Source organism: Scyliorhinus canicula, chromosome 1 (genome assembly GCF_902713615.1).
Source record: "Scyliorhinus canicula chromosome 1, sScyCan1.1, whole genome shotgun sequence".
Classification (NCBI taxonomy): Eukaryota; Metazoa; Chordata; class Chondrichthyes; order Carcharhiniformes; family Scyliorhinidae; genus Scyliorhinus; species Scyliorhinus canicula.
The window spans coordinates 204,613,913-204,637,344 of NC_052146.1; the positions used below are offsets into that span (position 1 = coordinate 204,613,913).

The 23,432-nt window shown below is 47.6% G+C and overlaps 1 protein-coding gene across 1 annotated transcript in view; it reads right to left on the reverse strand.

Annotated features, from left to right (window-relative positions):
• tmx4 (thioredoxin-related transmembrane protein 4) overlaps positions 1 to 16,647 on the reverse strand; it is a 72,016-nt gene extending 55,369 nt beyond the window's left edge. The window contains exon 1 of the mRNA XM_038806352.1: positions 16,326 to 16,647. Within this exon, the coding sequence (XP_038662280.1) occupies positions 16,326 to 16,480 (155 nt within the window). The 5' untranslated portion in view covers positions 16,481 to 16,647. The remainder of the gene's footprint in view (positions 1 to 16,325) is intronic.
• Positions 16,648 to 23,432: the final 6,785 nt, after the last annotated feature.

Here is a 23,432-nt window from a genome sequence, read left to right on the forward strand (position 1 = left end):
ATGTTGTGCCGAGCCATGATCACCCTACTCAAACCCACGTATCCACCCTATACCTGTAACCCAACAACCCCCCCTTAACGTTACTTTTTTTATTAGGACACTACGGGCAATTTAGCATGGCCAATCCACCTAACCCGCACATCTTTGGACTGTGGGAGGAAACCGGAGCACCCGGAGGAAACCCACGCACACAGGGGGAGGACGTGCAGACTCCACACAGACAGTGACCCAGCCGGGAATCGAACCTGGGACCCTGGAGCTGTGAAGCATTTATGCTAACCACCATGCTACCCTGCTGCCTCTTGTTTCAGGTGTCTCATGTTAGGCATGTGGACAGTGTGGCCTGTCCAATGGAGCTGATAGAGTGTGGTCAATCGTCAATGCTGGGAATGTTGGTCTGAGCGAGAACACTGACATTGGTGCGCACATCCTGCCAAAGGATTTGCAGGATCTTGCGGAGGCAGCGCCAGTGGTACTTCTCCAGGGTTCTGAGGAACCAGTTGTGCATGGTCCACGTGTCTGAGCCATATAGCAGGGTGGGTATCACTGTTTCTCTGTACACCATGAGCTTGGTGCAGGGTCAAAGGTCATCGTCTTCAAACACTCTCTACCTCAGGTGACGTAGAGCACTGTTCAGGTGAATAAGCCAGCCCACATTGCTGGGAGTTAATAAAGGTTATTCAACGGAGGAATGTCACTTTTGGGAAATGAAAGACATTTAACGTTGTCAACTCAAGATTGTTTTTAGTGCCTTTCACAAAGAGAGTGGACAGTAAAGCCCACTCAGCTCAAGCCAAATAATGGGGTTAAATTTCACATGGCCCACTGTATCAGGCAGGAAGCAAACAATTGGGAACTTCTTTCTTTGTCTCACTGTTGCCACATTCTTCTGTCTTTCAATGCCCATTCCGGAGTTGCTAGTCTGTTCGAACATTGCACATGTTATACTCTGAAATGAGATGGTCTTGTGGCACAGTGGGTAGCGTCCCCACCTCTGAGCCAGGAGCATCGGGTTCTAGTCCCACCCCAGGATTTGGCGGCCAAAGAAGGTGCGTTCGTAACACGAGGAAACAGGTTGAGTGTCAACCTGCAAAATACTTCCAAAGCACATGAATGGCAGGGGGGTAACACACGAATGGCAGGGGTAACTGCGGGAGAGACTCCTGGTCAGCCATGTTTGATGTGGAGTGGCGTCTCTCAAGCTATAAGCCCACTGGCGACAGACCTGCGACCTGTTTAAAGGAAAGCTAGCTGTGGGAAGACAAACGTTTGCCTTGTGCACTACTATGTGCAGGAGGAAAAACAACAACTATGAAGCTGCAATTCCTGACAGCTTTACTTCATTACTGTTGGGGCAAAGCATAGGCCTTACTATGCAGCGTGTCTACATTGTCATCTAATCACTGCTTTCAGCCCTTTAAAACTCGGCAGTTCTCTGCAATTATATTTCTAGTTTCCTTCAAGTGCCTGGCCTTGATTCATTTATAGCACGCTTTCAGGCGTCATTGAAGTCTCTGCTTCCGGTCTGAATCTCAGTTCCATCAGTGACTTCTAACAGTACAATGCGTACAGTACTGGAACATTTATTGAAGCGTAACTCTCAACCGACCCAAATTAACCCCAACATTGCAGTACTCAAGAACACCAATGCGAAACACTAACTACTGATTCAAGTGCCGAGGCAGGAGGTACACAATGATCACAGAATTATTTCATTGCACTGGATGAGTGGGCATATGGGCTTTTAAAAAATTATTTTCTTGGGATGTGGACATCACTGCAAGACGACCATTTGTTGTCCATCCCCATTTGCTACAAACCGAGGGGCTTCCTGGGCCACTTCAGAGTGCTGTTCAGAGTCAACCACTTTGCTATGGGTCTGGAATCACATGTAGGCCAGGCTCAGTTGCGATTTCTTAGTGAAATGATCCAGGTGAGTTTTTAATTATCGATGACCGTTTCACTCAAGACTAAAGTTCAGGCCCATATTTCTTATTATTCAAATAGTTTGCTACCAGGGTAAAATTTGAACCTGTGCCCTCAGGTTCCTGGTTATTTGTCCAGTGACATTACTACAATACCCCCATCGCCCCATGGTCGATCCATCACTACTAAAAATCTTAGCTGCTGGAACAGTGAATGTACAACCCATGAAGTAATTCCCATGGTATGGTCACATGGCCAACCTGAGAAATGTTCTGATTAACTTATACAATTGACCATTTCCTTGATACAAATGTGGGCTTACTTTACACTAAACCATGACAACTACCCAGGCAATCATTCACCACAATTTGTATTGGGGCCTACGTAGCTTGCAGTTATCCAGTTTGAGGCATTCTGAAATTAGACCTATATTAAAAATGCCACGCTTAATCTTAACTTAAATTCCTCTCTCTCTCTCTCCCTCCCTCCCTCTCCAGGTGGTCTCTCTCTCTCTCTCTCTCTTCATCCCTCCCGATCCTCTCTCTCCGTCCCTCCCCAGATCCTCTCTCTCTCTCCATCCCTCCCTCCCAGATCCTCTCTCCCTTTCATTCTCTCCCTCTCCAAATCATTTCCCTCCCTCCCCAGATCCTCCCTCACATTCCCTCCCTCTCCAGATCATTTCTCTTCCTCTCTAGATAATATTGTCTCTCTCTCTCCCTCTCCAGATCACATTGTCTCTATCTCTCTCCCTCCTTCTCCAGATCACATTGTCAGTCTCTCTCCCTCCCTCCCCAGATCACATTGTCCCGTCTCTCTCCCTCCCTCCCTCTCCAGATCATGTTGTCCGTCTCTCTCTCTCCCGTCCTCTCCAGATCACATCATCCATCTCTCTCCCTCCCTCGATCACATTGTCTCTCTCTCTACCTTTCCAGATCACCTTGTCCGCCTCTCCCTCTCTCTGCAGATCACATCGTCTCTCTCTCCCACCAGATCAGATCATCTCACGCTGTCTCCAGCTCAGATCGTCTCTCTCTCCCTCCCCCTCCAGATCTGATCCTCTCTCTCTACACCCCCCCCCCCGAAGAACTGATCCTCTCTCTCTCCCTCCCTCCCCATCCAGATCAGATGGTCTCTCTCTCTCCCTCCATCCATCTCTAGACTAGAACGTCTCTCTTGCCCTCCCTCTCCAGATCACACCCTCCATCTCTCCATCCCTCTGCAGATCAGATCCTCTCTCTCCCTCTCCAGATCAGATCGTCTCTCTCTCTCCCCGTCTCCAGATCATTCAAATCAGATTGTCTCTCTCTCTCTCCCTCCCTCTCCAGATCAGGATTAGATTCTCTCTCTTTCGCTCTCTCCTTACGCAAAGCCAGCCTCACTCACTCGCTCCTTACGCAAAGCCAGCCCTCCCATCCAAGAGAAGCCACCAACCCAGAAAACGAGGAAAATGCGCCGTTTTGAAGGCGAGACTTAAATTACGCGGCTTCAAGACTCCTCTCCCCAGCCTACACCTAGTAAACATCCAAGCGATTGAGAACAAGCTGGATGACCTCAACGCTAGACTTACCTCCCAGAGATGTGGAGGTGCAAGCGTTGGACTGGGCTAGGCACAGTAAGAAGTCTTACAACACCAAGTTAAAATCCAACAGGTTTGTTTCGAATCACTAGCTTTCGGAGCACAGCTCCTTCCTCAGGTAAATGAAGAGATGGGTTCCATAAACATATCAAAGTCAATGATGCAAGATGATACTTCAAATGCACCGTCTGGACCTGTAAAGACTTAATTACCTGCAAAGACTCGCATTCAAAGTATCATCTTGCATCATTCACATTGTCTATATGTGTGTGTTTGTGGAACCCACCTCTTAATTCACCTGAGGAAGGAGCTGCAGTCCGAAAGCTAGCGATTCGAAACTAACCTGTTAGACTTTAACCTGCTGTTGCAAGACTTCTTACTGTACTTCCCAGAGTAGTGAGGAACTGCTGTGTGCTCTGCTTCACCGAGACATGGCTTACTCCGGCCACATCAGACTGCGCCATCCAACCCGAAGGCTTTTCGATCCACCGGATGGACCGCACAATGGCCTCAGGCAAGTCGAAGGGCGGGGGCGTTTCTCTCCTCATCAACACCTCCTGGTGCTTGGATGTGGTGTCCCTAGCATGCCACTGCTCCCCAGACCAGGAATACCTGACCGTGAAGTGTTGCCCTTTCTACCTCCTACCCAAACTCCATCAACATATCTCCTGCCCCACCAGAGGTCCAAACACCCTAGACCACTGCTACACGAGCATCAAAGATGCCTACCGTGCACACTTTGGCAAACCTGACCACAGGTCGACACTCCTACTCCCAGCTTACAAACAGCAACTCAAACATGCTGAGCCAGTCAAGAAAACCATGCAGTGCTGGTCTGAGGCATCCGAGGACATCATCTGGGACTGCTTAGAGTCTGTGTACTGGTCCATATTCAAGGTCACGACAGCTAACCGAGACGAGTATGCAACCACCGTCACAGACTTCATCAGTAAGTGTGTCGAGGACTGTGTACTGAGGAAGACAATACGGGTGTTCCCCAATCAGAAACCCTGGCTCAACCAAAGGGTCTACTCCCTGCTAAAGTTCCAGACGGAGGCGTTCAAGTCTGACGACCCGGACCTATAAAAGAAATCTAGGTACGACGTACGGAAAGCCATCAGGGACGCAAAAGACAATACCGCATCAAACTAGAGTCCCAGGCCAACGCCACTAACCCACAACATCTATGGCTGCGTTTACGCAAGATCACAGGCTACAAAGCAAGGCCAGGCGGAATATTTGGGGCTGGAGCATCCCTCCCCGGTGAACTGAACAAGTTCTATGCCTGCTTTGAACAGTCAGCCATTACATCAGTGCCATCCACCCAACCAGCCCTGGACACACCCATACCCACTATTGCAGCGTAAGAGGTTAGAGCCGCCTTCTTGAAAGTGAAACCGCGGAAAGTGACTGGCCCCGACTGAGACCCTGGGCGAGCACTCAGATCCTGTGCAGGCCACAGTGTATTTACAGACATCTTCAACACCTCACTTCTCCGCCCTGAGGTCCCCACCTCCTTCAAGAAGATCACCTTAATACCAGTACCAAAGAAGAACAAGGTAGCGTGCCTCAATGACCAGTGGCCCTGACATCTGTTACCATGAAATGCTTCGAGCGGCTAGTCATGAGACGGATCAACGCCAGCCTCCCAGACGGTCTCGATCCATTGCAGTTCGCCTATTGCCGCAACTGGTCCATAGCTGATGCTATCTCCCTGGCCCTACAATCAACACTCGAACATCTCGAGAACAAGGATACCTACGTCAGACTGCTGTTCATAGACTACAGCTCCGCCTTCAACACCATTATCCCGACAAGATTAATAACCAAACTCTGCAATCTTGGACATGACCCCTCCCAGTGCAGCTGGATCTTCGACCTCCTCACCAACTGACTGCAATCTGTCAGGATAGGCAACAGTACCTCCTTCACAATAATCCTCAACACCGGGGCCCCACAAGGATGTGTGCTCAGTCCTCTACTGTACTCCCTATACACACTACTGCGTGGTAAGATTTAGCTCCAACTCGATCCATAGGTTTGCGGATGATACGACTGTGGTGGGTCGTATCTCAAACAACGATGAAACAAACTACAGAAGGGAGATAGATCATTTGGTTGCACGGTGTACCGAAAACAACCTCTCTCTAAATCAGGGGTGGGCAAACTTTTCCGTGCAAGGGCCACATTCAGAAATTCACAATTTTAAAGGGCCGCATAGTATATTAAGTAAAATAATTAATATTTTAAATAGCCAAAATAAAAGGTCTTTAAAGAAAAAAAAGCACATTCATTTGAAAAACAAAGTAACTCAGTAAGTAACAGAACAATGTCAATGAGAATGATGCATCTGACTGCAGTCATTTACCAGTTTGTTGAAATCAGGTGTCAAGTTGCTTGTGCTGATCCTTAACACTGACAGAAGCACAGCCTAGCCGAGTCAACGATAAAAACGTGCGTAGTGGGGTGGATGAGTGGGGCTGCCTTATTGGTCGGTTTAGTTGGGTGTGCGACCAATAGGAGTCCAGGTTACAAACAATAATAAGGCTTATTGTTTGTAACCTGGACTCCTATTGGTCGCACACCCAACTAAACCGACCAATGAGACAGCCCCACTCATCCACCCCACTACGCGCGTTTTTATGCAGCCCGCCAATGAGGTGCCCGGAATCATAACCGGCATTTTTGAAAAGCCGCCGGGGAAAAGCCGCTGAAGTAAATGCGCTTATTGAATAAGCGCATTTACTTCAGCGGCTTTTCAAAAATGCCGGTTATGATTCCGGGCACCTCATTGGCGGGCCGCATAAAAACCTTTGTCGGGCCGCATGCGGCCCGCGGGTCGTAGTTTGCCCACCCCTGCTCTAAATGTTAGCAAGACCAAGGAACTGATCATCGACTTCAGGAAGCGCAGCACAACAGACACTCCCGTCTGCATCAATGACTCCGAAGTGGAGATGGTCGATAGCTTTACGTTCCTGGGGGTCACCGTCACCAACAGTCTGTCCTGGTCCACTCACATTGATGCAAACAGTCAAGAAAACCCAACAACGTCTCTACTTCCTACGGAAGCTAAAGAAATTCAGCATGTCTGCATCGACTCTCACAAACTTCGACAGATGTGCGATAGAGAGCATCCTATCCGGCTGCATCACAGCTGGTCTGGCAACTGCCCGGCCCAAGATCGCAAGAAGCTGCAGACTGTGGTGAACTCAGCCCAATGCATCACACAAGCTTGCCGTCCTCACATTGATTCTGGCTACACCTCCCACTGCCTCAGGAATGCAGACAGCATTATCACAGACCCCTCCCACCCAGGCATTGCCTTCGTCCAGACCCTTTCATCAGGCAGAAGGTACAGAAGTTTGAAGACCTGCACAGCCAGACATAGGAACAGCTTCTTCTCCACAGTTACTAGACTCCTCAGCAACTCTCCCTCGGACTGATCTGTTCCCTGTGAGAACACTATTCACGATGCCCTATGCTGCTCGAACACATGTATTTGCTTTGTTTGGCCCTTGTTCTGCACTGTAACCAATCACGATTGTTCGATGTACTATTTGTAAATGTACTCTGTTGATTATTTATTTCGTATACTATGCATGTACTTACTGTGCCCGTTCCCTTGGCCACAGAGAAATACTTTTCACTGTACTTCGGAACATGTGACAATAAATAAATCAATCAATCAAGATCAGATAGTCTCTCTCTCTCTCCCTTCCTCTCCAGATCAGATCACATCACATGATCTCTCTCTCTCTCTCTCTTTCCCTCCCTCCTTCTCCAGATTACATCGTCCGTCTTTCTCTCCCTCCCTCCCTCGCCAGATCGGATCGCCTCTCTCTCTCTCCCTCCATCTCACATCGTCCGTCTCTCTCTTCCTCCCTCTCCAGATCAGATCCTCTCCCTCTCTCCATCTCCAGATCACATCGTCCGTCTCTCTCTTCCTCCCTCTCCAGATCAGATCCTCTCCCCCTCTCCAGAGCAGATCAGATCATCTCTCTCTCTCCCTCCCTCCCTCTCCAGATCACATTGTCCGTCTCTCTCCCTCCCCCTCCAGATCAAATCGTCCGACTCTCTCTCTATCCCTCCCCCTCCAGATCAGTCTCTCTTTCTCTCCATATCACATCTTCACGTCTCTCTCCCTCCCTCTTCAGATCAGATCCTCTCTCTCTTTCTCTGCCTCCCTCCCTCCCTCCCTCCCTCTCCAGGTCAGATCGTCTCTCTCTCTCCCTCCCTCCCTAGATCACATCATCTCTCTCGCTCCCTCCCTCCCTCTCCAGATTACATTGTCTGTCTCTCTCTCTCTCTCTCCCTCCCTCTCCAGATCACATCGTCTCTCTCTCCCTCCCTCTCCAGATCACATTGTCTGTCTGTCTCTCTCTCTCCCTCTCCAGATCACATCGTCTCTCTCTCCCTCCCTCAATCCCTCTCCAGATCACATCGTCGCTCTCTCCCTCCCTCCCCAGATCACATTGTCTCTCTCTCCCTCCCTCTCCAGATCCCATCATCTCTCTCTCACACTCTCCCTCTCTCTCCAGCTCCCATCTCTCTCTCTCCCTCCCTCTCCAGATCACATCGTCTCTCTCTCCCTCCCTCTCCAGATCACATTGTCTCTCTCTCCCTCCCGCCCTCCCTCTTCAGATCCCATTGTCTCTCCCTCTCCCTCCCTCTCCAGATCACATTGTCGCTCTCTCCCTCCCTCCCCAGATCACATTGTCTCTCTCTCCCTCCCTCTCCAGATCCCATCATCTCTCTCTCACACCCTCCCTCTCTCTCCAGCTCCCATCTCTCACTCTCCCTCCCTCTCCAGATCACATTGTCCGTCTCTCTCTCCCTCTCCAGATCACCTTGTCTCTCTCTCTCTCTCTCTCCAGATCACATTGTGTGTCTCTCTCTCTCTCTCTCTCTCCAGATCACATTGTGTCTCTCTCTCCAGATCACATTGTGTCTCTCTCTCCAGATCACATTGTGTCTCTCTCTCCCTCTCCAGATCACATTGTCTCTCTCTCTCTCTCCAGATCACATTGTCTCTCTCTCTCTCCAGATCACATTGTCTCTCTCTCTCTCCAGATCACATTGTCTCTCTCTCTCTCCAGATCACATTGTCTCTCTCTCTCTCCAGATCACATTGTCTCTCTCTCTCTCCAGATCACATTGTCTCTCTCTCTCTCTCTCTCCAGATCACATTGTCTCTCTCTCTCTCTCCAGATCACATTGTCTCTCTCTCTCTCTCCAGATCACATTGTCTCTCTCTCTCTCCAGATCACATTGTCTCTCTCTCTCTCTCCAGATCACATTGTCTCTCTCTCTCTCCAGATCACATTCTCTCTCTCTCTCTCCAGATCACATTGTCTCTCTCTCTCCAGATCACATTGTCTCTCTCTCTCCAGATCACATTGTCTCTCTCTCTCTCCAGATCACATTGTCTCTCTCTCTCTCCAGATCACATTGTCTCTCTCCAGATCACATTGTCTCTCTCTCTCCAGATCACATTGTCTCTCTCTCCAGATCACATTGTCTCTCTCTCTCCAGATCACATTGTCTCTCTCTCTCCAGATCACATTGTCTCTCTCTCTCTCTCCAGATCACATTGTCTCTCTCTCTCTCCAGGTCACATTGTCTCTCTCTCTCTCCAGATCACATTGTCTCTCTTTCTCTCCAGGTCACATTGTCTCTCTCTCTCTCCAGATCACATTGTCTCTCTCTCTCTCCAGATCACATTTTCTCTCTCTCTGCAGATCACATTGTCTCTCTCTTTCTCTCCAGATCACATTGTCTCTCTCTCTCTTTCTCTCCAGATCACATTCTCTCTCTCCAGATCACATTGTCTCTCTCTCTCTCTAGATGAAATGAAATGAAAATGAAATGAAAATCGCTTATTGTCACGAGTAGGCTTCAATGAAGTTACTGTGAAAAGCCCCTAGTCGCCACATTCCGGCGCCTGTCCGGGGAGGCTGGTACGGGAATCGAACCGTGCTGCTGGCCTGCTTGGTCTGCTTTCAAAGCCAGCGATTGAGCTGAGTGAGCTAAACCAGCCCCTGGTCACATTGTCTCTCTCTCTCTCTCTAGATCACATTCTCTCTCTCTCTCTCTCTCTCTAGATCAAATTGTCTCTCTCTCTCTCTCTAGATCACATTGTCTCTCTCTCTCTCTCTAGATCACATTGTCTCTCTCTCTCTCTAGATCACATTCTCTCTCTCTCTCTCTAGATCACATTCTCTCTCTCTCTCTCTCTCTCTCTAGATCACATTCTCTCTCTCTAGAGATCATATTGACTCTCTCTCTCTAGATCACATTGTCTCTCTCTCTCCAGATCACATTGTCTCTCTCTCTCTCTAGATCACATTCTCTCTCTCTCTCTCTAGATCACATTCTCTCTCTCTCTCTCTAGATCACATGGTCTCTCTCTCTCTCTAGATCACATTGTCTCTCTCTCTCTAGATCACATTGGCTCTCTCTCTAGATCATATTGTCTCTCTCTCTCTAGATCACATTGTCTCTCTCTCTAGATCATATTGTCTCTCTCTCTCTAGATCACATTCTCGCTCTCTAGATCACATTGTCTCTCTCTCTCTCTAGATCACATTGTCTCTCTCCAGATCACATTGTCTCTCTCCCTCTCCAGATCACATTGTCTCTCTCCAGATCACATTGTCTCTCTCTCTGCAGATCACATTCTCTCTCTCTCAAGATCACATTCTCTCTCTCTCAAGATCATATTCTCTCTCTCTCTCCAGATCACATTGGCTCTCTCCAGATCACATTGTCTCTCTCTCTCCAGATCACATTGTCTCTCTCTCTCCAGATCACATTGTCTCTCTCTCTCCAGATCACATTGTCTCTCTCCAGATCACATTGTCTCTCTCTCTCTCTCTCTCCAGATCACATTGTCTCTCTCTAGATCACATTGTCTCTCTCCAGATCACATTGTCTCTCTCTCTCTCTCTAGATCACAGTCTCTCTCTCTCTCTCTAGATCACATTGTCTCTCTCTCTCTCTCTCTAGATCACATTGTCTCTCTCTCTCTCTCTCTCTAGATCACATTGTCTCTCTCTCTCTCTAGATCACATTGTCGCTCTCTCTCTCCAGATTACATTCTCTCTCTCTCACTCTCTAGATCACATTGTCTCACTCTCTCTCTCTCTCCAGATCACATTGTCTCTCTCTCTCTCTCCAGATCACATTGTCTCTCTCTCTCTCTCCAGATCACATTCTCTCTCTCTCTCTCTCCAGATCACATTGTCTCTCTCTCTCTCTCTCTAGATCACATTGTCGCTCTCTCTCTCCAGATTACATTCTCTCTCTCTCACTCTCTAGATCACATTGTCTCACTCTCTCTCTCTCTCCAGATCACATTGTCGCTCTCTCTCTCCAGATTACATTCTCTCTCTCTCACTCTCTAGATCACATTGTCTCACTCTCTCTCTCTCTCTCCAGATCACATTGTCTCTCTCTCTCTCTCCAGATCACATTGTCTCTCTCTCTCTCTCCAGATCACATTGTCTCTCTCTCTCTCTCCAGATCACATTGTCTCTCTCGCTCTCTCTAGATCACATTGTCTCTCTCTCTCTCTCTAGATCACAGTCGCTCTCTCTCTCTAGATCACATTGTCTCTCTCTCTAGATCACATTGTCGCTCTCTCTCTCCAGATTACATTCTCTCTCTCTCACTCTCTAGATCACATTGTCTCTCTCTCTAGATCACATTGTCGCTCTCTCTCTCCAGATTACATTCTCTCTCTCTCACTCTCTAGATCACATTGTCTCTCTCTCTCTAGATCACATTGTCTCTCTCTCTCTAGATCACATTGTCTCTCTCTCTCTAGATCACATTGTCTCTCTCTCTCTAGATCACATTGTGTGTCTCTCTCCAGATCACATTGTCTCTCTCTCTCTCTAGATCACATAGTGTGTCTCTCTCTAGATCACATTGTCTCTCTCTCTCTCTCCAGATCACATTGTCTCTCTCTCTCTCTCCCCCTCCTTCTCCAGATCAGATCGGCTCTCCCTCTTGCGCCATTTCCTCTCTCCCTCTCTCCATATCCGCTCTCTGTCCCGCCCTCACCGTATTCTCTCATTGTCTCCCCTCTCACCGTAGCCTCAGTATCATAACAAAGTACTGCCACCGACACAGGACCGAAACAAAAGCTCACCATCTGAAATCCAGTAGCCCCTTGTGGAAGATCCGCACCGAACAATTGACAACCTTCATCCTCTCCCCCAACCCCAGGCAATGGCACATCTCCTGGTTGATGACAAACATCATCAACTGCAACATGGTAACAGAGCCAAGTGGTGAAGTTCCAGGTTTCAGCCTTTCCCAAACTTCTGGAAAACTCTCAACCAAGCTGTTCCAGTGCAGCTTCAACACTGGCATCTATCCGGCAATGTGGGAAATTGCCCACATGTTGTGTCTTGTACACAACAAACAGGACAAATCTAACCCAGCCAATTACCACCCTCGTGATGTGGCCTGGGTACAGTGCTCTTTCAGAGGGTTGGTGTAGACTTGATGGGCTGAATGGCCTCCTTCTGCACTGTAGGAATTCTATGGAGAAGAAATTCCTCCCCATCTCAGTCTTAAATGTGCCACCCCTTACTGAGATTATTCCCTTCGGTCCTAAATACTCCCACAAGGGGAAACAACCTCTCAGCATCTACCCTGTCAAGCCCACTGAGAATCATCAATTCCCTACAGTGTAGGAGGCCATTCGTCCCATTGGGTCTGCACCAACCCTCTAGCACAGTGGTTAGCACTGCTGGTTCACAGCGCCAGAGTCTCAGGTTCAATTCCGGGCATGGGTCACTGCCTGTGGGGAGTCTGCACGTTCTCCCTGTGTTTGCAGGGGTTTCCTCTGGGTGCTCCGGTTACCTCCCACAAGTCCCGAAAGACGTGCTGTTAGGTAATTTGGACATTCTGAATTCATCCCTCCGTTTCCCTGAACAGGCGCCGGAATGTGGCGACAAAGGGATTTTCACAGTAACTTCATTGCAGTGTTGATGCAAGTCTACTTGTGACAATAAAGATTATCATTACTATCAAAGAGCACCACACCCAGGCCCATCCCCCAACCATGTCACCATAATCCCAGCCAACCTTTGGGCGAAGGGACAATTTAGCATGGCTAATCCACCTAACCTGCACATCTTTGGACTGTGGGAGAAAACCGGAGCACCCGGAGGAAACCCACGCCAACCCGGGGAGAATCACCCAAGGCCAGAATTGAACCCTTGTCCCTGGCGCTGTGAGTTGGCAGTGCCTAGATGCCACAATAAGGTTGCCTCCCATTCTTCAAAACTCCCAACCCACGGTAGCATGGTGGTTAGCATAAATGCTTCACAGCTCCAGGGTCCCAGGTTCGATTCCCGGCTGGGTCACTGTCTGTGCGGAGTCTGCACGTCCTCCCCGTGTGTGCGTGGGTTTCCTCCGGGTGCTCCGGTTTCCTCCCACAGTCCAAAGATGTGCGGGTTAGGTGGATTGGCCATGATAAATTGCCCGTAGTGTCCTAAAAAAGTAAGGTTATGGGGGGGTGGATGCGTGGGTTTGAGTAGGGTGATCATTGCTCGGCACAACATTGAGGGCTGAAGGGCCTGTTCTGTGCTGTACTGTTCTATGTTCTAAGTACCGGCCCAACCTATCTAACCTCTCCATAGAATTGAATCCCTGCAGTGCAGAAGGAAGCCATGCAGCCTATCGCATCTGCACTGACCCTCCGAAAGAGCGCCCTATCTCGACGCCGCGCCCCCCCCCCAATCCCCAACTAATCTTTGGACACTAAGAAAATATTTACAATAGCCGATCCCACCTAATCTGCGCATCATTGGACCTTCCTAAGAAAATCCCTTCATACCCTGGCCCACATACTGAACTTCTGTCCCGAGAGATCCATCCCTGGTGGCACCACGACCCATATACTATGCCAGCTGAAGCTATTGAATGCGTGGCTAATCTCAAAATCAAACTTCAACTGCTTCCCCAACCACAGAAATAGTATGAAAAACTGCAGCACTCGAGACTGAACCAGAAACGCTGCCAACATTTAAGAATAGGTTAAGCAGGTGGTTTGAAGGAGAGGATGAACGTATTTGTGAGCAGGCCAAGCACATAGCTTCCTGCTCAGATTCGAGCTAAACAAGTGCAAAACTCAACCAAATTCTCCCCGAGATGGGAGCAATTCATTAGAATATGTTTTGTGGTGGGACACAATACATAATCCAAGTAAATCTGTTGAAAATGAAGGAAGTTAACTGTGACTCCTCGCTGGGAATTAGGAGGATAGCTCATGTGAAAGATAAAATATCAACGCCCTGTTGCAATTCATCCGTGTTTTCACCAGAGCTGCGTACATGAGAAGCTTTTGATTTTTATCCCATCCTTAAAGTTACAAAGCCAATGCGCAGTGTGCAGGGCAAACTCATTAACCCATCTCATTGCTTGCTCCAAAAAACAATTCAAATTGGAGCCAATTCATGGTCTCCACAAGAGAGACATACAAGATCCAAGCTGACCAGGAAAGGAATTGCCCCTCATCTTGGGCTTGATCAGTCCTTGATCTTAGTCAAAAGGCTGATTTTTTTTTTATAAAAGCACTGTGCATTTCTGAAAGCTTTTACACTGAACAAATTTTCTAGTAGATCATTTCATCCAGATAATTTTCAGACTGTCAAGCACTGGTGTGGTGAACGTAAAGAGCGTGAAGGAGATAAATCCTATTAGCATCTCCCTCAGAATCAGCCCATCAGATTTGAGGTGGAGATTTTTAAAGAAAATTATGAATAAACCAGGAAATTTTTAAAAGTCTACCATTTAAGATGGAGATGAGGAGAAATGTCTTCTTTCAAAAGGTTAGTTGGAACTCTCTTCCCCAGTGAGCATTAGAATCATAGAATCCCTACATGCAGCAAGTCGTCATTTGGCCCATTAAGAATGTACCAACCATCCAAGAACACCCAAGCTAGGCCACTCCCCCACCCTATCTCCGTAACCCCACCTAACCTGCAAACTTTGGACACTAAGAGTTAATTTAGAAAATACTGGACGATCTCAGCGGGTCTGTCCTATACTGTCAGGCCTGTTGAGATTGTCCAGTATTTTCTGTTTTTGTTTCAGATTCTAGCATGCGCAGTAATTTGCTTCATCAAGGGGCAATTCATCATTGCCAATCTACCTAACCTGCACATCTTTGGACTTTGGGAGGAGACCAGCGCAACAGGAGCAAATCAACGCAGACACAGGGAGAACGTGCAAACTCAAGTCACCCAAGGCCAGAATCAAACCCTGGTCCCTGGCACTATGAGGCAGCAGTGATAACCACTGAGCCCATGCCTGGAGGCCGGGTCATTGAACATATTCATGGCTGAGGTAGACAGATTGCTGATCAACAAAGCAGTGAAGGGTTCTGGGATCAGAGCAGCAAAGTGGAGTTAAGGCCAAAATCGCATCAGCCACGATCTTCTCGAATGGCGAAGTAGGCTCCGTGCCCCGCATGGCCTGGTCACGTTCCTATTTTTAAGATCTTCTGAACCATCGGACAGAGATATCGCATCCAAGCAGAATCACCAAGTGAGAAGGAAAACTCATGGGAGTTGTCAATTCTCTCCCCACGCCCAAGTCACAAAGCAGAGCAATGCGGAGTGCTTAAAAAAACATTTCTATGACTGCACACAACTTGAATACTTGGACCAAGATGTTTGGTAGAATGTGAATAAGACACCTTGAAGAAATTCTGCAAGATTATCCGTGGGCAGCACAGTAGCACAAATGGATAACAGTGTGGCTTCACAGCGCCAGGGTCACAGATTTGATTCCCCGCTGGGTCATTGTCTGTGCGGAGTCTGCACGTTCTACCCGTGTCTGCGTGGGTTTCTTCCGGGTGCTCCGGTTTCCTCCCACAGTCCAAAGACGTGCAGGTTAGGCGGATTGGTCATGATAAATTGCCCTTAGTGACCAAAAAGGTGAGGAGGGGTTATTGAGTTACGGACATAGGGTAGAAGTCAGATCTTAAATGGGTCGGTGCAGACTCGATGGGCCACATGGCCTCCTTCTGCACTGTATGTTCTATTGGAAAAATGTATAATCATGCTGTTCACCTCCTGATCTGGGGATATCCCAGAATGGCTTGCCATAGTCTTCCAAGCATTTGCATCTGTTCCCTCCTGGCAAACTATTTGAACCGCCGACAATCAGAAAGGCACACGAGGGGAAAAATGATGTGACAATGCCAGCGTTGGACTGGGGTGGGCACAGTAAGAAGTCTGACAGCACCAGGTTATAGTCCAACAGGTTTATTTGGAGTCACGAGATTTGGAGTGTAGCTCACCAGATGAAGGAGCTACACTCCGAAAGCTCGCGATTCCAAATAAACCTGTTGGACTTTAACCTGGTGTTGTAAGGTTTCTTACTGGAGAAAGAAGATGTTCGTTAAACCCCTCAAAATGCACATTTGAAATGCAATTTGCAAACAGCAAGCAACTGCACCACTCCCTCCCCTCCATTAAAACAAACTATTTAACATCCTAATGATGAGTCATTCAGCTTGCAAACACTTGCCAAGTTTCACAAGTGTGCAGAACGCTGGGCCCGGCACTACTCTCAGCAGCAAGTCAACACGCTTGGTGTATTATTGCTTTCACCCCGCGGTCTCTGCTACTATTCCTGTTGGAGAGCTGGGATTCCCTCCTCCTCCTTCGTGGTCATTGCAATGGCCCGCGCGCGCCCAGCACTGGGGGGAGGGGGGATTCCCTCCTCCCAGCTCATTGTTCTGCCCGCGCGCCCTGGGGGGTTTCCCCCGCTCCGGGCTGCATTCCATTCCTACCATACTCACAATTGCAACATCCACTCGCCCTTCAGGACCAGGGTCCAGTTGCCGTCTCCCAGATGCTCCACCGCTGGTGCCTCTGCCTCGCTTGGGTTCGGTTCGCAGCGGGCCGAAACGGCCAGCAGCAGCAAACACAGGCTCCAAACCGTGCAAACCGCCATCTTTTTTAAAATGTAATTCTCTCGACAAATTGCAACAACCCACCCTCCCCTCACCACACCATACAAACAAAAATTGCAACAAGAAGACAAAAAAAAGGCCCGATTTCAAACTCTCTTCCCGCTCCCTGCAAACCACAGCCTCTATCTTGGCAGCTACGCAAGGCTGAGTGGGCGAGGTCAGAGTGTCTCTCTGGGGTCGACCCCGCCCTCAAATCTTGCTGCTGCTTCTCAAATCATCGGAATGCAAGCTGTGTGCCTTTTCCCAACCACCTAATAGGTTTTAGAGGAGGTACGCCAAGTTTAGAAATATATTATTGTGCATGGCATCATTGTGTAATGCCATGCGTTTTCTACATTTCCACGCACTCCTGGCTGCCCAGTCGCAAGAACTAAGCACTGCGTGTGCTCCTTACCCAGGGACACTGGCACACGGACAAGGGGCGGGATTCTCCATTAGCCGGCGACGAAATCGGGAAATGCGTTTGGCAGAAAATAGCTTCCGACGACAAAACGCGGTAGGCACCGATTTGATGCCAAATCGCAATTGTCCGTCACCTCGAAAACGGCGTAAATGCGTTTCACTGCGCACATACTGTAGACACTGTTTGCATATCATTATTGGGCCTGACCCGGTACTCTCCAGGTCCTCCCCCTCCGATGGGCCAAGTTCCTGACTGCATTGTTCACGTGTGCTTTTAAAAATCGTGAAACCTGTGCGGCGGCTGCTGAGAGAGAGCGCGAGGGCGTATGGAGGGTGACCAACATCGCCATAGTTTGCCGACAGTTGTGCCGCTGTCCGTGTGTGGGGTACTTCTGCCAGGGCTGGATGGAGTAGTGGGGTGTGGCCAGGAAGCAGGCTGTGGTGTGGCGGTGGATGGGCACTGAACACCATTGCCTCAGCCGGCACGGCAGCCATGCAGCTGCTGCGCACACCGCAAACAGCCCACTTTGAACCGAGTGCCACGTGTCGTAGAGGTGTCTCCCCAGGGCACCACCCTGGGTGCCCTCTGGCCCCAGACAACCCATCAGCTGTATGGATGCACTCCACCATAACCAGTGCCATCTTTTTAGCTGGGATAAATGTGTGCGGGGTGTGTATGGTGTGTGTGCAGCTGCAGCTTGTCAGCCTCCTGATTGTCTAAGATGGACCCAGTGAATCCCGCACCCTTTTTCATTAAAATCAATTGTGTTCCACACGGCACCAGTGCTGGCCCCTTAATAGTAGCAGAATTGGTGCGGGTGCGCCGCTGATATTTGTCATGAAAGTCCATGGATTCTCCGTTGGCGTCAACACTTAGTCTCAGAAACGGTAATCTCGCCCATGATCCATGTTTTTTATGTTCTCAAAAAGGAAATCAAGATGCACTTTTTTCTCTCTCCCTGAGAGCCAGCACTCGCCGGCAGATGTACCAGGGGTCCTGAGAATGCAGTCTCATAAGTGACAGCTAAACATCATCCAGGCCAAATCACCTTGCATCGAGAATCTTTGACCCTTCTCGAGCAGCTACCTAATCACTGTTAAAAATTCACTGCTTCAACCCTGGAGTGTGCATTTTATTACCTAGTGTATGTACAACAATTTCAGATGGTCAGGGGCTGATTGCTGTTGTTACAAAACTGAATTTTGTGTCAGAATAATGAAGGAAAAAGCATCAAATTACTTCCAGAAATATTGGACTTTAAATAAGACCTGTGTTTTTTAAAAGAAAACCCGTAAAGCCACAGGTCGGATTGCTGCAGAGTCATTCTCTAAAATACAATGGAACTTCACCCTTACCAGGCAAGGTGCTTCAAAAAAAAGGGAGCTGGTTTAGTTCAGTTGGCTGGGTGTCTGGTTTGTGGTGAAGAGTAAGGCCAGTAGCGCGAGTTCAATTCCCGTATTCATGAAGGCCCCGCTTTCTCAACCTTGCCCCTCACCCGAGATGTGATGACCTTCAGGTTAAATCACCACCAGTCAGCTCTTCCCCTCAAAGGTGACAGCAGCCTATGGTCATCTGGGACTGTGGTGACTTTACTTTTAAAAAGCACCCAAAAACTAGTTGCCGTCTCTGCTGGAGATGAAGGGATACAACAGCCATCTCACCAAGAGATTCCCTGTCTAATGCCCAGATGGATTTTGTGGATTCCCGTTTGGGAAAGGTAAAGAATGGGTTAAAAGCTAGCTGAAAGATTGCCCAGGTGGTCTGCCTGTGTGTGCTCTATGAGAAAAGAACTGGAGGTTTTAATGTAGCTGGAAAACCAGCAAGAACACTCACAGCACATCTGCAAATAGCCATTTTTGAAGGAACATCTCTCTCTCTATCTCTGACTGTGGAAGTCAGCAAAGTCTACAGCTGAAAAGAGAACTGGGTTGCCACCAAACTACAGAATACTGGGATCACAAACCAACTATTCAGCCACAGGAGTAAACTCTACTGGGACCCTTGAATCGCAACAACCACAACACTCAAACATCTACTCCTCAACAAGTCAGGGACTGTTCCGTATATCTTTTTAAAATATTTACTTACTTTGAACTCAATTCTCCCTTCTAATCTACATGAATGTATATGGGTTTTACAATTTTCTTGCCTTTAGCTATTAATAACCTCACTCTGTCTTTATCTCAAGGAAGTATGTTTGAATTGGTTCCTTTTAAAACATAATTATTGGGCCTAGGAAAAGGGTATCCGGGTAAAGGGATCCTTTTAAAATTAAATCTTGTTGAGACCAACTTTTGAGTAAAGACAGGGAGCCAGTTCATCCCTCCTCACTTCAGATTGTAGCAATTTGGGGCGCATTGCTGTCGGATGGTGACAATTTGAGGGATCTCGCCCACATAACAACCTTGGGGAACCTCACCTAGGGTAGGTTGTAACATTTGTGAGGCAAGACCATTGGGAAAATCACAGCTGGCAGCATTCATAACGGTTCTAAACATCTGAATGACCACATGGTTTAGGATCAGGCTTTATGGAGCTGGATGGATAACAGTGATTGACAGGAACAACATCACAAAGCGGAACAATGAGGAAAATTATGCAGTCAAAAGAACATCGATATAATAATTCAACTATAAATAATTGCGGTGGGGGGGAGGGAGCAAGAAGAATTCTTGGATCTTTATCAAAGAAGTTTAAGAAAATGAGAACGGCAACACTGAAAAGTGCGACAAAAAAAGAAAGGGAAATTCCAGTCGACGGGCTAGATTCTTGGTTGCGCGTCCGCCCCGCTAATAATAATAATAATCGCTTATTGTCACAAGGAGGCTTCAATAAAGTTACTGTGAAAAGACCCTCGTCGCCACATTCCGGGAGGCCGGTACAGGAATTGAACCCATGCTGCTGCCCTTGGTCTGCATTACAAGCCAGCTGTTTAGCCCACTGTGCTAAACCAGCCCCAAGTTAGCGAGGATGGGGAATTTAGCACCTCATTCACTGATGATGGGATTCTCTGCTCCTGCTGTTTGTCAATGGGATTTCCCATTGAAACCACACCATGCTGCTGGGAAACCCATGGGCAGGGGTGCGCTGTGGACGGGACCATAGAATCCCACCATAAATGAAGGAATATGCCTGACATGTTTACGTAGGCCGTTACAAATCTGGATATGGGAAATTATAATGGAAGAAGTTGACCTGAACGATTATATTAGTCAATTCCCTGTAGTGTTGCACATGGGATGTCCAGGACTAGCCTTCAGGTGAAGTGGGATTACAAAGTAGAGACTCACAAACCAACCCATGCAAATCCATTCCCATTTCGATCATTCATCCCATTCTAGTTCCTAGTGTGTATATGCAAATAGCAGTAAACTGTCCTAAATAGTAGCTTATCATTCTGAGACACAAGATTGTAAGTGTAGGAAGTGGATACGTTGTCACACTGTTGTAAATGAGATAGTCTTCTGAGGTTGGAATTGAGAGCACTAAGTAGAGGGGGATGCAACCTTTGCATTACATGACAGATAATTTTTAATGATTATCTTGGTTATCGCTGACGTCAGACAAAATAAAAGATTAGATCATACCATGGTCTTTCATAGATTCATAGATAGATGTAAAACCTTATTTTTTTACTTGTTTTAACTATTTATTTACACCACACATAGTTCATTGTAAGATACCCTGGCCTTGATTGAGTTCTTGGGACAAAACAGAAAGGCAACAGACAATGGTTTTGGTGCAACAATTTAACATTATTTATGAAGTAAGTGATGAGAAACAATGCTGAACGATAGGCGAGCAGACAATCAGCTTTCAATTTTTGCTCCTCAAAGTTGCCTGGACACATGTGATGTTGGCTTTGGTTCTCTCTAATGTGTTCACTCTGGCTCCTCTTCATAGAATGCCATGGAACCAAAGAATCCCGACAGTGCAGAGCGAGGCCATTTAGCCCATCGAGTCTGCACCGACCCTCCGAGAGAGCAGTCTACCTAGGCCCACTCCCTCGCCCTACCCCGTAACCCCACGCTTTGATCATGGCCAATCCACCTGACCACATCTTGGGACACTAAGGGTCAATTTTAGCATGGCCAATCCACATAACCTGCACATCTTTGGACTGTGGGAGGAAACTGGCGCACCCGGAGGAAACCCACGCACACACGAGGAGAATGTGCAAACTCCCACAGTCACCCAAGGACGGAATTGAACCTGGAGCTCTGGCACTGTGAGATAGCCATGCTAACCACTCTGCCACCATGCCGCCCTTGAAGTTGGTGTTGCCTTCCTGCAATGCTGTGTGCCTGATGGTGTCAACTTCCGTACCCTCCCAGGGGCTACCCACCTGTAATTCTGCACATCACCCTGTGGCAAATGTGTGACCTAGTGACCTGACCATTTGTCACCTGAAGCCTGGCCATCCAATCAATGGATCCATTTTCGCACCGTTTGCTGGCCACATGAAACCAAGGTCCGGTTTCCGTGCCAAATTGGTAAACGGAAGCGGCTCTCCGTGGAAACTCTTTAGCTCCCTTGTATCTAAAGCATTACAATCAGTCATTATACAATTCAGAACTTTTCCACAAACAGTACAATCAACATACTGATCAGAACACCTTCAAAGAGAAATAACAATTTTTTTTAACAAGTTTTCACATCCCACGCAATTGTGCCTGTAGGATGAATACTGCTGGCACTGGAAAGGCATGACACCATTGAAATAGGTGAAAAATAGAAAATGATTGAGGTGGATATTATAAATTTCTGAAAAGAAGAGTTGGTAACAGTTCGAAGACTTAAGGAGAAAATTCTGATTCTGAGGAAGCATTGCCTCCCTCAGCAAATAGTCGGAAAATTCAAAGCATTTCTCAATTGTGTGCTGGGACAGCTCAGCAGGCTTACAAAATCTGGAAGTTGCATTTATATAGTGCCTTTGACACGCTAAAGGATGAAAAGGTGCTTCGCAGGGGGAAGGGTCAACAGAGATGAATGCTGACACCAAGCCAATGAAGGAGACATTCGGGCCCACCAGTCAAAGAGGTAGGTTATGAGGAGCATCTCGAAGAAGGAGAGAGAACCAAAGTGGTTTGAGGAGAGAAGTCCAGGTTTATAGCCCAGGCAGCCAAAGGCCTAGGCGAGGCAAAGGAGTGGAGAAACACAGAGCTCCCAGAGGGTTGTTGAGCTGAGGGAGGTTACAGAGATAGGGAAGGGCAAAGACACACAGGCATTTTTTGAACAGGGGGGTGAGAATTTTAGAAGTGAGGCATCGGTGGACTGGGGGCTAACAGGTCAGCGAGCACGGGCAGTGATGGCTGATCAGGACTTGGTGTGAATATCGACAGCAGACTGTTAGATGAGTTCAGGTTTACAGAGGGTGGAAGGCTGGAGGTTAGCTGGAAGAGTACCAGGATAGAAGACAGGGCAGGTTGTTTCTTGAATTTCTAAAATTGAATCTCGGTGTCCAAATTCCAATTTTAAAAATCGCAAACCAATTTTTTCCACTTCAGTACCTGAAGTTAGTAGAGGTTCTAATACAGAGCAAGGCAGCACGAGTTCAATCGGTGGAACAGCTGAAATTATTCATGAAGGCGCTGTTATGTTCTAGTGCATGGAGAATGATTGAATCAGTGCACCAAAGAACATCTAGTTCTAGACTAGTCGAATTTATTATTGTATAACAAACAGTGGATTGGAAAATAATACTAACAAACTGCAACAATCACAAACACAACTAACCACGACGACTTCTTCTACAGAAGGTGCAGTGTCAAATGGTGTTACTTGCCTGACACCTAGTGTTCGGAGGTCAAACATTTTTACATGTACAATTACTTATGCATATAACTACAGGCCCCATCTTCTCAATCTTGCACCTTGCCTGAGGTGTGGTGATCTCAGGTTAAATCACCACCAGTTGTCTCTTCCTCTCAAAGGGGATAGGGTCAGTGCAGACCCGATGGGCCGAATGGCCTCCTTCTGCACTGTTGGGATTCTATATCTGAATAGGCAGCATTCCTGACTACATAATAAGTCATGATCTGTCCACTGCATAACTGGAGAACGTTAATGACGAATCCACTGAAAATTAACTGCAAAGCAAGAGAGGATATGAAAACCACACGAACATTGGTTTTATGCAAAACAAGAAATTTGAGCCAAAGCATATCACAGAATTGCAGAACAGAATTCTTACTGTGAAGAAGGAGGCCATTTGGCCCATCATGTCTGCACCAGCTCTCCAAATAAACAATACATTGTCATATATTATTGTGCCTGTTAAGTGGAGAAGATTCTTGTTAAGTATTTAAAGGGAGAGGAATAACAACAACTTGCATTAATATAGCGTCCTTAATGTAGCAAAACAGGAGTAATCAAACAAAAATAGACACCACACGACAGAGATTTTTGGTCAAGTGACCAAAAGCTTGGTCAATAACACAGGTTTTATGCAACATGTGCGAGGACTTGGGTACAGGAGCAGAGATGTCTTGCTGCTATTATATAGGGCCTCAGTGAGACCACATCTGGAA